The following is a 14,198-nucleotide window of genomic DNA, read 5'->3' as shown; positions in this document are numbered from 1 at the left end:
GGCTGACTGATTTTCAGCCCTTCCCAGTGTGCCATTCCCATCAGCCCACGTTCAGGTGGGGGATGGCCCTGTGTGCTGCCCGGATGGTGCTCAGTGATGGATGTGGGCTGTGTAGGACCGCTGCCATGGCTCTGTGGGACAAACACTCTGAGTCAGAGAGAAAAAAAGTCCTGGTTGTTTGAAATGCATGGCAGATTAATGAGCCCACTTTTGTTTAAAAGCCGTACAGCAGTTTTTAGGGTTGAGGTTCCTCTCAGCTGATTCAGATAGGTCAGGGTTCCAAAGGATGTGATTAAACTCCTGGAAAGGGTCTTGCAGCTACTGGGGAATCACGGTGTGATGTGGGACACTTTGCTGCACGTGGTCAGGGTTCTCCATCCACCAGCTGTCACTGTCTGTGTCAGCAGGGCACTGCGGGCCATGCAAAACATCCTGCTGGAAACATCCTGCCTGCAGCCAGAGCAGCCCCGCTCCTCCTGAGAAGGCAAAATGTGTCCCCAGGAGAGGGTGGACTTTGCTATCTCACAGGGTCTTCTGTTTTCACTTTCACCTCTGGTTGTGACCAGCTACAAAACAAAAGAGATTTGGACCCCAGGCTAAGAGAAAGACACTGAGGTGCTGGAGTTTGTCCAAAGAACGGGTAACAGAGCAGTGATGGGTCTGGATCACACACCCTATGGGGAGCAGCTGAGGGAACTGGGGAGGTTCTGTCTGGAGAAGAGAGGGCTCAGGTGGGACTTCATCACTCCCTACAACTCCTGAAAGGAAGTGGTAATGAGGGGGGGTGGGGTTAGGGGGTTCAGCCTCTGCTCCCAGATAACAGAGATATGATGAGAGGGGATGGCCCCAAGCTGATGATGGGGAGGGTCAGGCTGGAAATTGGGAATAATTTATTCTCCAAATAGTAGTCAGTGTGGGCACAGCTGCCCAGGGAGTGGGGATGTCACTTTCCTGAAGGTGCTCCAGAGCTGTGGGGATGTGGCACTGGGGGACATGGTCAGTGGGCACAGTGAGGTGGGTTGGGCTTGGAGGTATGAGGGATCTTCTCCAACCTGAATGATTCTATGGTTTCCCCAGTATAACTCATGGTGCTTTTCAATTAGCCACTTGAATTAGAACAATATAATTTCTATTTCCTAGCAGACTGAAGAGAGAAAACATTAAAGCAAAAGGAATGTTCTCTGTATATTGACCAGCTCACAAAGCTGGAAATGATGGCTAAGTCCCCATAAATTGAATAAACCCATGGAAATGCACATCAGAAGAACTTTGTCCTACTCTAAAGGTTACCCGTAGGTAAGGCAGCTGCCTGTGAGAAAGTTATTTTCATTTTGCTATGTAGCTCCATGAAAAAGTGGATAAAAAGTAAACATCATCTGTGATTCAGCTTGAAAGGTGATGTTTCTTTCATATTGTAGCTCTGTACTATTTAAGAAAATAACAATAAAAGAACAAAAGCAAATAACACAATGTTAAAGACAGCATTTCCTTTTAAGGACCGAACTCCAAGACCGTGCCCTTTCCTGCAGCTGGTGCTGAATTGGGTTCCCTGCATGGGAATGCACCGAGTGGTACTGAGCATCTTGGGATGCGTCAACAGCCCCCAAACATCCTCTGGTGTAGAATCCCACTGGCTTTATCAAATGTGACCATCTCCTCTAACGCACTTTCAAAAGTTGAACCTTTCCCCTATATTTTTTTTGCAAGCCTCACATGCTGCCTGTTATTTGCTGTTGCTAAAAGACTTACCAACATGTATTTTCCACACTGATCGAGTGATTGCCTTAATGCTGTCAGACAAGTTAATGACTTCTAAGAATAGAACTCAGGAAAGAAGTTGATTAGTAAGACTGAAAACACAAAAAATGCCTTTTTGTGTGACCTTATGTAGCACAGCTCACCCAGCTCCTGACCATGCCGGAGAAATGAGTCTCTGCAAGGCGTTGTGCTCAGGATTTTTGTTTCACTTGATAAAACCACAAACTTAGATAGGAAGAAGCTGCTCAAAAGGACTGCTAAGGATGCAAAGCAACTGCCTGAATGTTGGAAAATGTTGAAACATGAGAAGCCTTGCAGTCCAAGATAGCCAACCCTGAGCAAAGCATAAGGCTTCCTCAGAAAGAGGGGGGAAAAAAAGAAAAAAGGTCAGTTGTTAAGAATTTTGATACTGCCCGGATGGCCATCAGACTCTCCTCATCAATTTGGGCTGTTTTGCACCTATTATGTAAAATCTCCTTTTTTTTTGTTTGTTCAGAAATCAACCTTCTCTTCCAGATCTGGCTCTGGAGCTTCATTGAGTTGTGCCTGTGGGCCCGTCATGGTGGTTCATTTTGTTCTCCAGCACTATGGGCACTGTCTCACAGTCCTGCAGTGCCAACATAGCCATCTCAAGCTCACAACATGGGAGTATCCATAGGCACAAGACCTGGCTGTACTTTCTGCATCCAGCTGCTACCATAGAGCAACAAAATACCACAAGTTTGACAAAATAAAAGTAACCAACATGAAAAGCAGAGACAGTGAATGAGTTCCTCCAGTGACTGCTGAGCTGACGGCAAAATGCCACTGGGGCTGCATGGGTGCAGAGCCCCAGGAGCAGCAGTTGCCCACCACAGGCTGCACTCGAGACTGGGATCAAGTGGGATTGCAGTGGGGCACGCACTGGGAGTCCCTTGCCAACCCGTTGTTGCATCAGTCTGTGGGTGAATGATCTATTGCATCAAATTGCATCAGACCAGCAGCTATGGCTGAGGTGTGATGGCCAGAGGAGCACAGCAAGAACCTTCCATAGGGCCCAGAATTTGGCCACGCCGTCACAGCGCCGAGATCTGTAGATTAGATCTCATGAGGGCAATGCTGAGAGCACTGAGAAACACTTGCTATCTGTCCCTGTGGTTTTATGACGACACACCGGTAAACCTTCCATAGAAGGCTGGAAATGAGATCTACATAATATAAATCAGTTTTCTGACACATATATTTCTGTTTCTCTCTTATTCACATGGGAATTCGGCTGATTAAATGTATTTAACAGGATTATTTAATTGAGATCACCCGGTAGCCAGTTTTGACAGCTCCAGGAGGAAATTCACATTGGTAAACACACGCACATTTGGAAATAAACCATTGGAAAAAGAGTAATCCAACTGGTGTTACTGAGCACAGGGGATACCATCCCTCTTGGAGAAGCTCACTTCAGAAAGTAAGCACTCCACAAATCTACACCTTCAGCTCAGCTTCATGAGCAGCTGAGTGTGAGGAACTCAATCTCTCAGAAGATCTGTGCCGCATACATGTGGTCTGACAGCGGCCCATTGATTCATATGCATATTGCCTTCATGTTTCCAGTAACCCATCGCTGTGGAGGAAAGCAAACACCTTCCTACATGGTGGCTTGTCATGGACAGTGATGACAGCTGGGGGAAGGCTTAGCTGGGCCTTGGGTTATGTACTGAATCATTAGGGGATTGTTCGGCATTTACCGTTAGCGTAAGATTAGTTTAATTTGCTAATTTCAGAGAAATTAGCTTTATCTTGATAACATGAAGTTCAGTTTGGCCACCATTGACCACATGCAAATCCTCCTCTACACCACCTTCTGCTACACAGCAATACCAGGGATTTGGCACAGGTTCACAGTTTCCAACACGTTGATTCTTCAGTTTTTGTAGAGCAGACCTGCATACTTGTATGCTATTTTGTAAGGAATCTGTGTTTTCATGCACTGGTGAAGTTTGCCTACCAGCAGAATGGTCAGTGTTTCACAAAGCATGGCTTTAACTGCCAATACCACGCATCTTGTGGGCCAACCTACAAGGGGCATTTGTAGAGGACCATCTGTACACTGGCACCATAACCTCTGTATCTGGGTTATTTTTCTGAGGCTCTTCCTTTCACACCAACGCACAGTTGTTCTTACTCATCTGATGCAGGAGTTTGAAAAGATTCTGTCAACCAGGATGTAGGTAGGAAACCTGGTCAACAAAGTGCACCCCTTCAACTGTGTCTTGTGGAAAAAAAAAACCACAAAACAATAAAAAGATTAAAAAAATGTGTAGATAAGGTTGCCATCAAAGGGTCTTTAGGACGTGATGACACTCCGCTCTGCCCAGTCCCCTTGCAGATGAAGGAGAGGATCAATGGAGCTCATGGCAGTGCTGACATGACTGCATTGCCTGGGGATGAGCGCTTCAAGTCAATGGCAGCCTGTGGCATCTCATGTTGTCCTAAAGGATGGCTTCTTACAAATGGAGAGAATCCATTGCATAGGTTTTCACAGGAAGGTGTCCCATCCTCAGGCGTAATTCAAAAAAGGATATCATGGATTATTTGTATCATAAGCCTGGCTGCTCCTTCTCAGCGTTGGGTTTGATGTGATCTTATGAAAAGTGAGAAAAACTGGGAATCTCAGGCTGCTGAAATCAGCGAGGTGCCATGGAAGGGCAAGGCTCCATGTGCAGTGCTTACAGAGCAAAGCAATCAGAACAAACCAATACAGAGTGGTCAGGCAGCAGCAAAGGGTCACAAACACCAGCAGCACCGGCCCACAGGGTTTGGTGCGGGTGTGCCTCTTGCATTTGTTGGTGGGACTTTTATTGTGGGGTTTTTGTTCTGTTTTTTGTGGATTTTTTAAAAATCTTTCATGCTATAAATAGGCACCGTCCCCTGGGGATGCAGACACAGCTGTCTGCCGTGACAGTGACTTCTTCTGTCCTGCACATCCTTGGAAACGCCTCCGTGGCATGAAGCCCTTCCCTAATGAAACCCTTTCCTGATGAAGCCCTTCCCTGATGAAGCACTTCCTTCACAGCCATGATGTTGGCGCCAGACGCTGTTTTTCCACCCGTATCAGCCCAGCTACGCACTTACTCTAACAATCCAGACGGAATCCAACAGAATATTCATCAAACTCGCAGTCCCAACGTTTATCTCAGAGGGTCCCCCCAGAGTGCAGCACTGGATGATGTTTTTTCTGGCCAGCATCTCAACTGCAGGACAGTGTGAGTAACTGCCTCGTGCTGCTGCTCTGCATTACTTGCTGCATGTTGGGTATTTTATTAGTAGATTTGTTATCCCCATGAGTTTTCCTCCTGGAGCACTCTTTGAGCTCTGCAAAGTCCCTCTGTAAGCTCAGCCTCCAGCCTGAATGAATGCCCAAAACACCAAAAATCTCCTCCCAAAATACGCATGACTGTGACAGCTGCACCAAAAATCTTGGGAATTACTGAGGAGGTGTCACTGTTCAGAGAGAAAATATGGAAGGAATTATTGAGCCAGGCTAAAGAATCAATAAAATGACAAGGAAACAGTTGCTCACAGCTGGAAACTACCCCTTAGGTGGAACCCTATAGATATGGGGGAGTGGTGAGGTAGATGGAAGAAAGCGCACTGATGCTCTGAATTGATAATACGTTAACCTGAGAGATGTGCTTTCTACTTTTCCCTCTAACTTCACATTTTAAGCAAAGTCATATAGTTGCCTACAAAGAGCTCATCCCCAGGTTACAGCAGGCAGATGCAGGTTGCTCCAAGGGGGCTGACATTTCAGGAAGTAATGAAATTCATAAAACACATCCTAGGAATGAGAGAAAAAAAGAGCAAAACTTATGTGTGGATTCAGCACATCAGCTGACCCGAGGGGGAGCACTTGGTTCCCCAGCCTACAGGGTGCCCAGGCTCCTGCTGGCAGGCTGAGGGAGCTTTGCACTGTGGTTCTGGATGAGTAGAGCTGAAACAAGCAGGAGTGAAGCAGATAACAATGGAGTATAATGTCTGGAGAAAGCTGTTTGCTCTCTGGAGTTGGGTTAGTGGGCAAATATTTATTGAAAGTTTGCCCAGCACTACATCCATCTCTAGTAAGCAAACAGTGAGGAAATAAACAAAAGTGAATTGCTTGATACCTATTTAACTTCTCAGAAGAGCAGACTTACAGTAATTCCCCACTGGCTTGGAAAGATGTGCTGAGCTCCTGCTGCAGGGCTGCTCCAGCCCTACAGCTTGTCATGATTTAAGTTAGCAGTACCAGACAAAAGAACAAAGCACATCCTCAGAAAAGAAAGTTGTGGATGGCACTTTAAATAAAACATGGAAATAAAACACAGCACACAGCTGCTTGGTGTCCAGAGCCGTGGGTAGCCCAGGGGAGGAGCAGCTCCTTGCCAGGAGTGCTGTGTCCACATCAGACCCTGCTGTGGAGCCCACCTAGGGACAGCTGCTCCATGAAAGTAATTTTGTGCTCACAGTCCAGCAGGCTTCTGAATCACTGCTTATCAAATTCCCCCACTGCTGTTATTAATTAGCTTGTCCAGTGCACCAGCAGCTCTGCCCACATTAAAAGAGATTTGTCTGCTGCTCTCCTGCAGTTTGGGGACGGCTGCCTGACTGGCTGGAGGGGCACTCAGCACTGACTGTAGTTCTGGATGGGACAGCACATGGCAGGAGGGGCTGGAGCAGGAGGCTCAGGTAACTATCTTTCCTTCTATATACTTTCCCTGCTGCTATTCCACCCAGAGAGCCACGATGCTGTGCCAGAGCTCAGCGCTGCTGGCTGTGGGCAGCCCGGCCTGAGCTGAGCTGCACGTGTGCTCCTAAACCTGACATGTTGCAAATGTATTCCAGACTTCATTCATTCGTTCATTCATTCATTCAGACTTCACTCACATAATCCTGTGTAGAAACTGCACAGAATAATTGCATCAGCTTTAAGAGAAATGCTCAAGACTGTAAACCTTACAATGTTGAGGACCACCATCCCAGGTTTTGGGGGGAGTCTGTCCAGTTTCTTTCTTCTTACAAACTTTTAGAAGTGCTGAGGGATTAATATAGAACAAGATGTAATTCTCTACTGTCTGTATCTGTGCATGTCTATCTATGATTCACAAACAGATCCTCTCCTAACTTCACACACTCTTGCACTTACTTGCACCACTTGCTCCACTTACACCTTATCTGCATTAAGGGGTTGGAAGCATGGGGTGCAGAGGGGTTTGGGTACAGCATCTACAAGCTTGCCCTTGGTGTAGAAGATATGTAGACTCTTAATCATTTGAAAAAAACAGTAGATTCCATTCTTCAGGTAAATTTTCCCCGCCTCCCCTTCAGCATGAGCATGTTTGTGGTGAGATATTAATCATTTCCTCCTTCCAGCAGTGTGTATATAAGAGGAACCCGGGGCAGAGCACACACAGCTCACACCGAAGCACAGCTCCACGATGCTGGCCCAGCTCACTGTTCTGCTTGCCCTCGGGGTGCTCTGCAGCCCTGCGCCCACCAGCACACCCCTCCAGTGCTCCACAGTGTACTCCATCATTGAAGAAGTTAAGAGTGACATGAAGAACAACAGAATGACCGTAGCAGTAAGTTCCTCTCAGTGCCTTGCACTTGGCTGCCTGCTGTCCCAGGGTTTGTTTCAAGTTTGCTAACTGCATTTTCTCTTCACCAGGATTTGTCCTCGATTCCCATGGATGTTGAGGTAAGAAATGACATTTCTTCTCCTTGCAGTAGTTTCCTCAGCTCCCAGATTTCTTTTCTGCTTCACAACTTACATACATGGATTTGCTCCAGGAATACAGGGAAAAGTACAGGTATTGCAAGAGCTCACAGAGAGCTGCTGCTACAGCATCCCTGAGATGGCTCTGTGCAGGCAGAGGTCCCACTGGGGCACAGTCACTCTGTAGCTCCAGAATGCAGTTTTAGCTCATAACTACTACTGAGGCTATACCCCATGCAGACCCATGGCTGTGCTCTCCCACAGCCCCATGGAAAAAGGTATTTCCATGGAGATGAGCAGCACAAGTGAGAGGTAGGAGCCCATCTCCTGTTGGCAGACAGCAGGAGGCAAACAATGTCAGTGCCTCCTGCCTTTGGGGGGAATGGCTTCAAGCACCCACCAGCAGCAATTGTTGCATGCATTCCACCAGGACAATTCCAATGTGTTTTCAGCAGAGATAGGACAGCAAGAACAGAGAGAGGATTGCTCCTCCCTTCCCTTGAGGAAGGGATTTCCCCATTGGACCTCTGCAGGCTGTAAGGCCCTGGCAGCACCTGCAGCACAGCAGGAGGCAGCAGGGCTGCCTGGCTATAGCTTGCTTCCAAGCCAACACTACATATTTTATCACCATTGTCTAAATATGATGTTCGGTAAATTGCTGAATAGAAAATCAGGGGTTGTGCTTGGAAACACGGCTCTGAATCCCCCAGGTTATTGTTTGGGATGGGTATATCTAAGTTCCTGGAATACAGAGAATCATGCACATGGTCCTGATGTATCACACAGCTGCTGAGAACAGTTGTATGCTTGCTATTTCAGGATAAAACCTGCATGCGTAACAACCTGAAAACATTCATGGAGTCCTTGAAAGCAAACTGGACGGAGAACAGAAAAGCCATCTTTCAGCTGAGCATAGTTCACAAGTGTGAACACATCTTCCCGAATGCAACCTCTCCCCAGGTAAGCCTGGCATCGTGATGCACACACTAGTGAGTGCTCTTCAGGATCAGCTCTGCAGGGACACAGTGCCTGAATGGGCACAGCTCTGCCTGCTGCAAGCACTAGATATCTCATGCCATGATTGGTAAGAAGGGTATAATATAGGCATTATAATCTCATCTGATAATTAATAAGATGACTATGACTGCCCACTTCCAACCTTGAACACTACGCTCTTCCACGTGCTGCTGCTTTCACTGCTGTAATCTCAATTGCAAGAAAGATAATGATGTGAAAACCAATCAGATCTGGGCAGCAGTGGAAGCAGAGATCCACCTGAGGATGTGCACTGTGGCTGTGCCCAGTGCTTTGAGTGGAACCAACGTGGCCATAGCCCTGGGGCACAGGGAGCTGCCCCAAGGAGCACACAGCTGTAAGCAACAGCCATACCCATGGGACTAAGTTGTGCTCTCTGTTTCTCTTTCAGGTTCCTGATAAGGAATGTAGACCTGCACAAGTATCACGGGACAAATTCATGCAGGAATTCACAAACTTCTTGAATTACCTCCAAAGTGAAGGACTCTAACATGGACCTAAAGAGAAGGAAGGACTGCACCAAACACCAAACCCAGGAAGAAATGTGTAACTCTACTGCAACCCAAAATGTGATTCTACTATTAACTTATTCTCAGGAATATTGATTATATTTATAGACAGCTGTGTATATATATATATGTATAAGTGTGTGTGTTTTTATATGTTTATATAAATTATATTAAGAGGGCCCTGTTCTCTCTAGTGACTGAAACACACTGCTCAGTCAAAAGACTGAAATATTTTAAATGAGATTTAAGTTTTTTATATGGTCATACTAGTTTAACTCACATCATATCACTCTGTAATGAAAAACGTTATTTATATATTTTTATTTATTTATTTATTTATTTATTTATTTTTCTTAATGGATACTTTGAAATAAAATATTTGTTGTGACAAGGATGTTCTTGCATTGGTTCTTTGGGGTTCTGTTGTGTATTGGTGTGTGGAGGATGCAGTTCCCTTTCCCTTCCCATTATCAGTACCCAGGCACACCTGTGGGGCTTGGTGTTGCTCAGAGCTGGGCAAAGGTGCCCTGCAGGATGGGGACAAGGATGGGAACAGGGCCAGGAATGGGGCCAGGGATAAGGCCAGGGATGGGAATGGGGACAGGGATAAGAAAGGGGATGCGGATGCGAATGGGGTCAGGAGCAGGGACAGGGATAGGGATGGGACAGGGACAGGTGCCGCTGGGGCCCTCATTAGCAGAAACAGCCCTATGGCTTCACCTTCCTCCTGGCCCCAGAAGCAGCCTTGTGCAGAAGGTTCCAGCTTACTTTGATGAATAATAACTTGAGCCTCTGCCAGATTTATTTTTGACTAAGCAGAATGATGTCACCCAAATGTAACCAAATCCTGAACAATGCAAACACAAACACTTCTCTGTCAATCCCACTTGCTTTCCCTTGGTTGTCCCAGCTGACTGGAGGAGTTTCCCACATCCCATGCGAGCTGACTTATTGAACTGAATGAGGCAATACTTGTTTTCCAAATTGTTTGGGTATCCATGGCTATGGGAGGTACTTGGAAAGTGTGTACACTTGTAAATCTATGTCCTAGTTAATATTTAATAACATTATGTTCAAGAGGAATGTAACTGCCCAGGCTGGGCTGTAGGGATGTATGCCATGCATCGCACATATTGACACAACCATTACTAAACATTTGTAACCCTTCATGAAAGTAAATGGATTTTCCAGAAATAAATCTTCCAGAATTCAGCATCTTTGTCAGTGCTTTTTCTTTCCAAGGGGTGGTTTCGGAGATCCCCATCACTCAGGGGGGGTACACAGCACCAGGTGGGACAGAAACACGGATACTGCGGGGCTGCACCCTCTGGCAGCTCCCCCAGCAGCCCCAGGCACTGCAGTGGGTGGGGGGCACTGAGAGGACAGAACCTGCTGACAGTTCCCCAAAGCCACCAAACCACAGCCACCACAGAGCAGTCAAATACAGAATGAAGTGCAAAAAATGCCTGAGAGGCGCTGGCTCCTCATGGGCAGCTCTGTGCAGTGGTCCCAGACACATGGATGGAAGGATGGATGGACAGAAAGGTGGATAGACAGACATACGGATGGATGGATGAACAGACAGATGGACAGACTGATGGATAGACTGGCAGGTGGACAGATGAATGGATGGAAGGATGGACAGATGGATGGATGGATGGATGGATGGATGGATGGATGGATGGATGGATGGATGGATGGATGGATGGATGGACGGATGGATGGACGGACGGATGGATGGACAAACAGATGGACAGAAGGACAGATGTTCCCCCACAGCAACCCAGCAAAGCCCCACAGTCACCTGCACGACGTGTGCACTGCATTCCCACCAGAGCTGGGTGGCTGACACTGAGCCATGGGCCTTTTCCCTAAAGCAGTGAAACAGAGTGAATGCTGCACTCCATGCACTAAACAGAACAATCTCTGGTCCTTAGTGCTCTAATTTTGCACAAAAAAAAAAATCCCAACAGTAACAAGAATCACCCCAAAGAGACGCCTGCTGCTTCCAAATGTCAATGGCTTGAATTATCAATGAAGTGTTTAATTTTTCACGTGCATTGTTTTAAATTCTGCCTGAATATTTTACACTCTAATTCATCCTTCAAATAAATGGGAAGTTGTGGGTTCACAGGCATGTGAAAGCAAGACAACTTACTGTGTTTTAAGTAGAAAACATTACTCAAGCTCAACATTACTAGCACAGCAGTCCAGGAAATTCTGAAGCACAAAAGGGAAAAGTGAAGCTTTAATAACCAAAGTCAGCACTGGGTTGGCTCTGGATGGACACAGACTGAGTGTTGCCCAGGCAGCAGACAGCTGGAGCAGCACCTGCAAGATAGACCCAGACCCCATGGTTGAGATGCTCTCAGGATGCAGCTCCCTTCTCACCACCTCCCACACATGGGGATCCAGTGTGCCTCAGCCCTGAGAAAAGCTCAGCTCTACCGGCATTTCCAGAGCCCTGCCCTCAGCTCCCATCCCACGCCAGCTCATCAATAGCCCAAATATTGCTAAGCCCATTAGCAGACTGATGTGCAAACAGAGGTGCAGGGGCTGCTCAGCCTCAGGCAGACAGCACACTCATGTCGCTGGCATGGCTTCACCGATGCACGGAGCACTGATGCCACACTGCTGCCTCACTGCTGTAACACCGCTGATAAGAATCTTGCATCAAGCTCAGTGAAGCGCACCTGCCTTCAGACTTTGCCTCCCGAGGGCAGCTGCAGACCTGCTCGCATGGGCAGGAGGGCTTTGCTGTGAAATAGTTGTGTTTCGTACATCCCCAGCAGGAAAGGTGGTGAGCACCAGTTCTGTGCAGTGGAAGGGACTTGTGAGATCATGACGCAGCAGCGCAAGTCACTTGCAGGGAGTGCGCTCAGCTTCTGGAAGCTGTGAGCTGTGTTCACCACTGTTCATCTGATCAGAAGCTCCTCACAGTAACACCCACTCTGCTCTCACAGGACCAGACCCAGCCATGACCCCGAGGCTGTTCCATGCAGCCTCCTGCCCAGGTGTCCGTCCTGCAGAGCCACTTCCCATTGCAGCCTGGATCAGATCCCCATCATGCAGAGAAGTGCTGTCCCAGCTCCCTGCTGGAGGGCCCCTGGGGCAGATCTGTCCCCCTGCTCCATCCCTCCCCCCTCCTCTCCTGTCCAACACTGCTCCGGGTGACATTTCCTAGCCAGAAAGAAGGGACAGTGCCTCAGGGGTGGCATCACCCTCCTGATGGAGGTGGTGCTATCACAGCCAGGTAAAAGCAGCTCAACTCCATCAAGCTGTAGTCAGCTGTTATATCTGGATTCATATTCTTCAAGAGAAATTCCCCTTTTTCCTTACATGAAGGATTTGGTTAGATTACTCACTCCCCTTTATTATTTTGTTCCTATTTTATCTTCATCTTTTATTAGTCACTTGTCAGAACTCATAAACTATTTACATTTTCTGCCAACTGTAATCCTGTTTGCACACAATAGTGTTTGGAATACAGTCCTTTTTCTCAATAATACACGGTGGTTTTGCAACTGAGAAATTAATTGTCCCTTCCTGCCGGCCCCCTCTCAGAGCCAAATGTGAGATGGTCGGCGGGTGGGGCAGCAAGCTCAGAAGCACCATTACAAATTGTTTGGGTCATCTGCAGGGTTTCAGACAGTGCCTTCTCTGGCTGTGAATCACTGCTGTTAAACGCTGCCCGGCTGCTCGCCTGAGCTCCAGCCAAAAGCTCTTTACACGTCTGAGAACAGCAGCAGGACTGCAGGAGGTGAGGGTGATCCCAGGGAGCACAGGGGTCCGTGGGGAGCTGGGGCAGCATGGAGCAGAGCCTGGAGCTGTGCACCAACCCGCTGCCACCAGGGCTGGGCAGGCACAGGGGATGCTTGTGAAATATCTACTTTTGGAATTCAACAACAGGCTGCCCAGGGAGGCAGTGCTGCCTATCCCTGCTGACAGGTCAGGCTGGGGGGCTCTGAGCACTGAGCTGTGAGTGTCCTTGCTTGCTGTGGGAAGTGGGACCAGGTGGACTTAATGGTCCTTTCAGACCCAAACCAAGCCATGAATCCATGAAACTCCAAATCTCTAATTGTGCCTGAAAGGTGAGGAGCCTTGGCATTCCAGGACAGCACCACTGAGCAAGCAGGGAAATTTCCCTTTCTTTCCCCAAAACTGCTGAGCCACAGAAAAAGCCCATGAGTCCAAAGGCATCCAGACCTGCTAATCGCCCCCAAAGAGAGTCTGCCCGGGCACAGCTCCCAAGACAAAGGCAATGCAGGCAGGGGTCCAGCAGCCAAGATGTGACAAATGAGTCGGCCTTTCTGAGCTCACGCCTCTGTATAACACTCTCCTGGCAGCGTAATGGAAGGGCATGCCACTGTGACTCACAGGTATTTTTTGGAGTAATCACTGAGGAAGCCATAAAAAACAAGGGGAATACCTTTCCGTTAATGAAAAAGCCATCCTGTGCCCAGCAGTTATCCCAAGGCGCGCAGCCCTGAGCGTGGCTTCACCCGGCTGCGCTGAGCTCGGGGCCGCCTCCAGGCGCAGCCCACTCTGCAGACACCAGACAGGGACCGGCAGCCTCAGCCAGAGCACGGCATAGGGAAGGAATGTCCTCGGCTGGGAGCGGGCTGCACAGCTGCTGCAGATGCGTTGGCTGAGCACAGTCACCGGCGGCGACGATTTTACTTTCTGCTGTTTCTAAACAACATTAGAGCTCCCCCTGAGCTGCACGGGGAAGCTCGGTTTTCTTCATTCTGCAGGGGCAGACCACAGAGTTACAATGCTTTTAACTCCTTGCAGTGCTGAGACAGGAAAGTACCGATGCTGCTGTGCAAAGTATGTTGCAAATGCATTTTGGCTTCCTGCATTCAGGATGAGTGGAGATGCACGGGAGAGCCAAGCAGGGGAGCCAGGAGCCCATCACATCTGTCTGGATATCCAGGAGACCTGCTCTTAGCTATCAGCATGGGGAGAAACACAGACACCTACAGGTTGCACGAGAACACATGGATGGAAGCTTGATGCAAGTATGAGGATGCTGATCGGAAGAGCAAAAGGGGTCCTTAGTCCCAGAATCACAGAACATTCAGAAATGGAAGGGACCCATTAGGATCACTGAGTCCAACTTATAGATCCACACAGGACAACCACACAAGAACTAGACTTGTTCC

General features: G+C 48.0%; 1 protein-coding gene across 1 annotated transcript; it reads left to right on the top strand.

Moving 5' to 3' along the window:
* Positions 1–7,152: 7,152 nt before the first annotated feature.
* Positions 7,153–9,420, top strand: LOC146757906 (uncharacterized). Its single transcript, XM_085519404.1, has 4 exons — positions 7,153–7,352; positions 7,442–7,471; positions 8,309–8,449; positions 8,916–9,420. Exons 1-4 carry the CDS (start codon positions 7,212–7,214, stop codon positions 9,012–9,014), a joined length of 411 nt encoding a protein of 136 aa, XP_085375530.1. The 5' UTR covers positions 7,153–7,211; the 3' UTR covers positions 9,015–9,420.
* The last annotated feature ends 4,778 nt before the right edge of the window (positions 9,421–14,198 follow it).

This window comes from Coturnix japonica, chromosome 18, assembly GCF_054131305.1.
Source record: "Coturnix japonica strain WE chromosome 18, WE-NBRP24, whole genome shotgun sequence".
NCBI lineage: Eukaryota > Metazoa > Chordata > Aves > Galliformes > Phasianidae > Coturnix > Coturnix japonica.
Note: the sequence above shows the minus strand (reverse complement) of the source record. Positions and strands in the feature narration are given on the sequence as shown.

Coding starts and splice junctions, on each gene's coding strand:
- LOC146757906 (XM_085519404.1), top strand. CDS start 7,212: ATGCTGGCCCAGCTCACTGTTCTGCTTGCCCTCGGGGTGCTCTGCAGC. Junction 7,353..7,441: donor AGAACAACAGAATGACCGTA/GCAGTAAGTTCC, acceptor TCTCTTCACCAG/GATTTGTCCTCGATTCCCAT. Junction 7,472..8,308: donor CGATTCCCATGGATGTTGAG/GTAAGAAATGAC, acceptor TTGCTATTTCAG/GATAAAACCTGCATGCGTAA.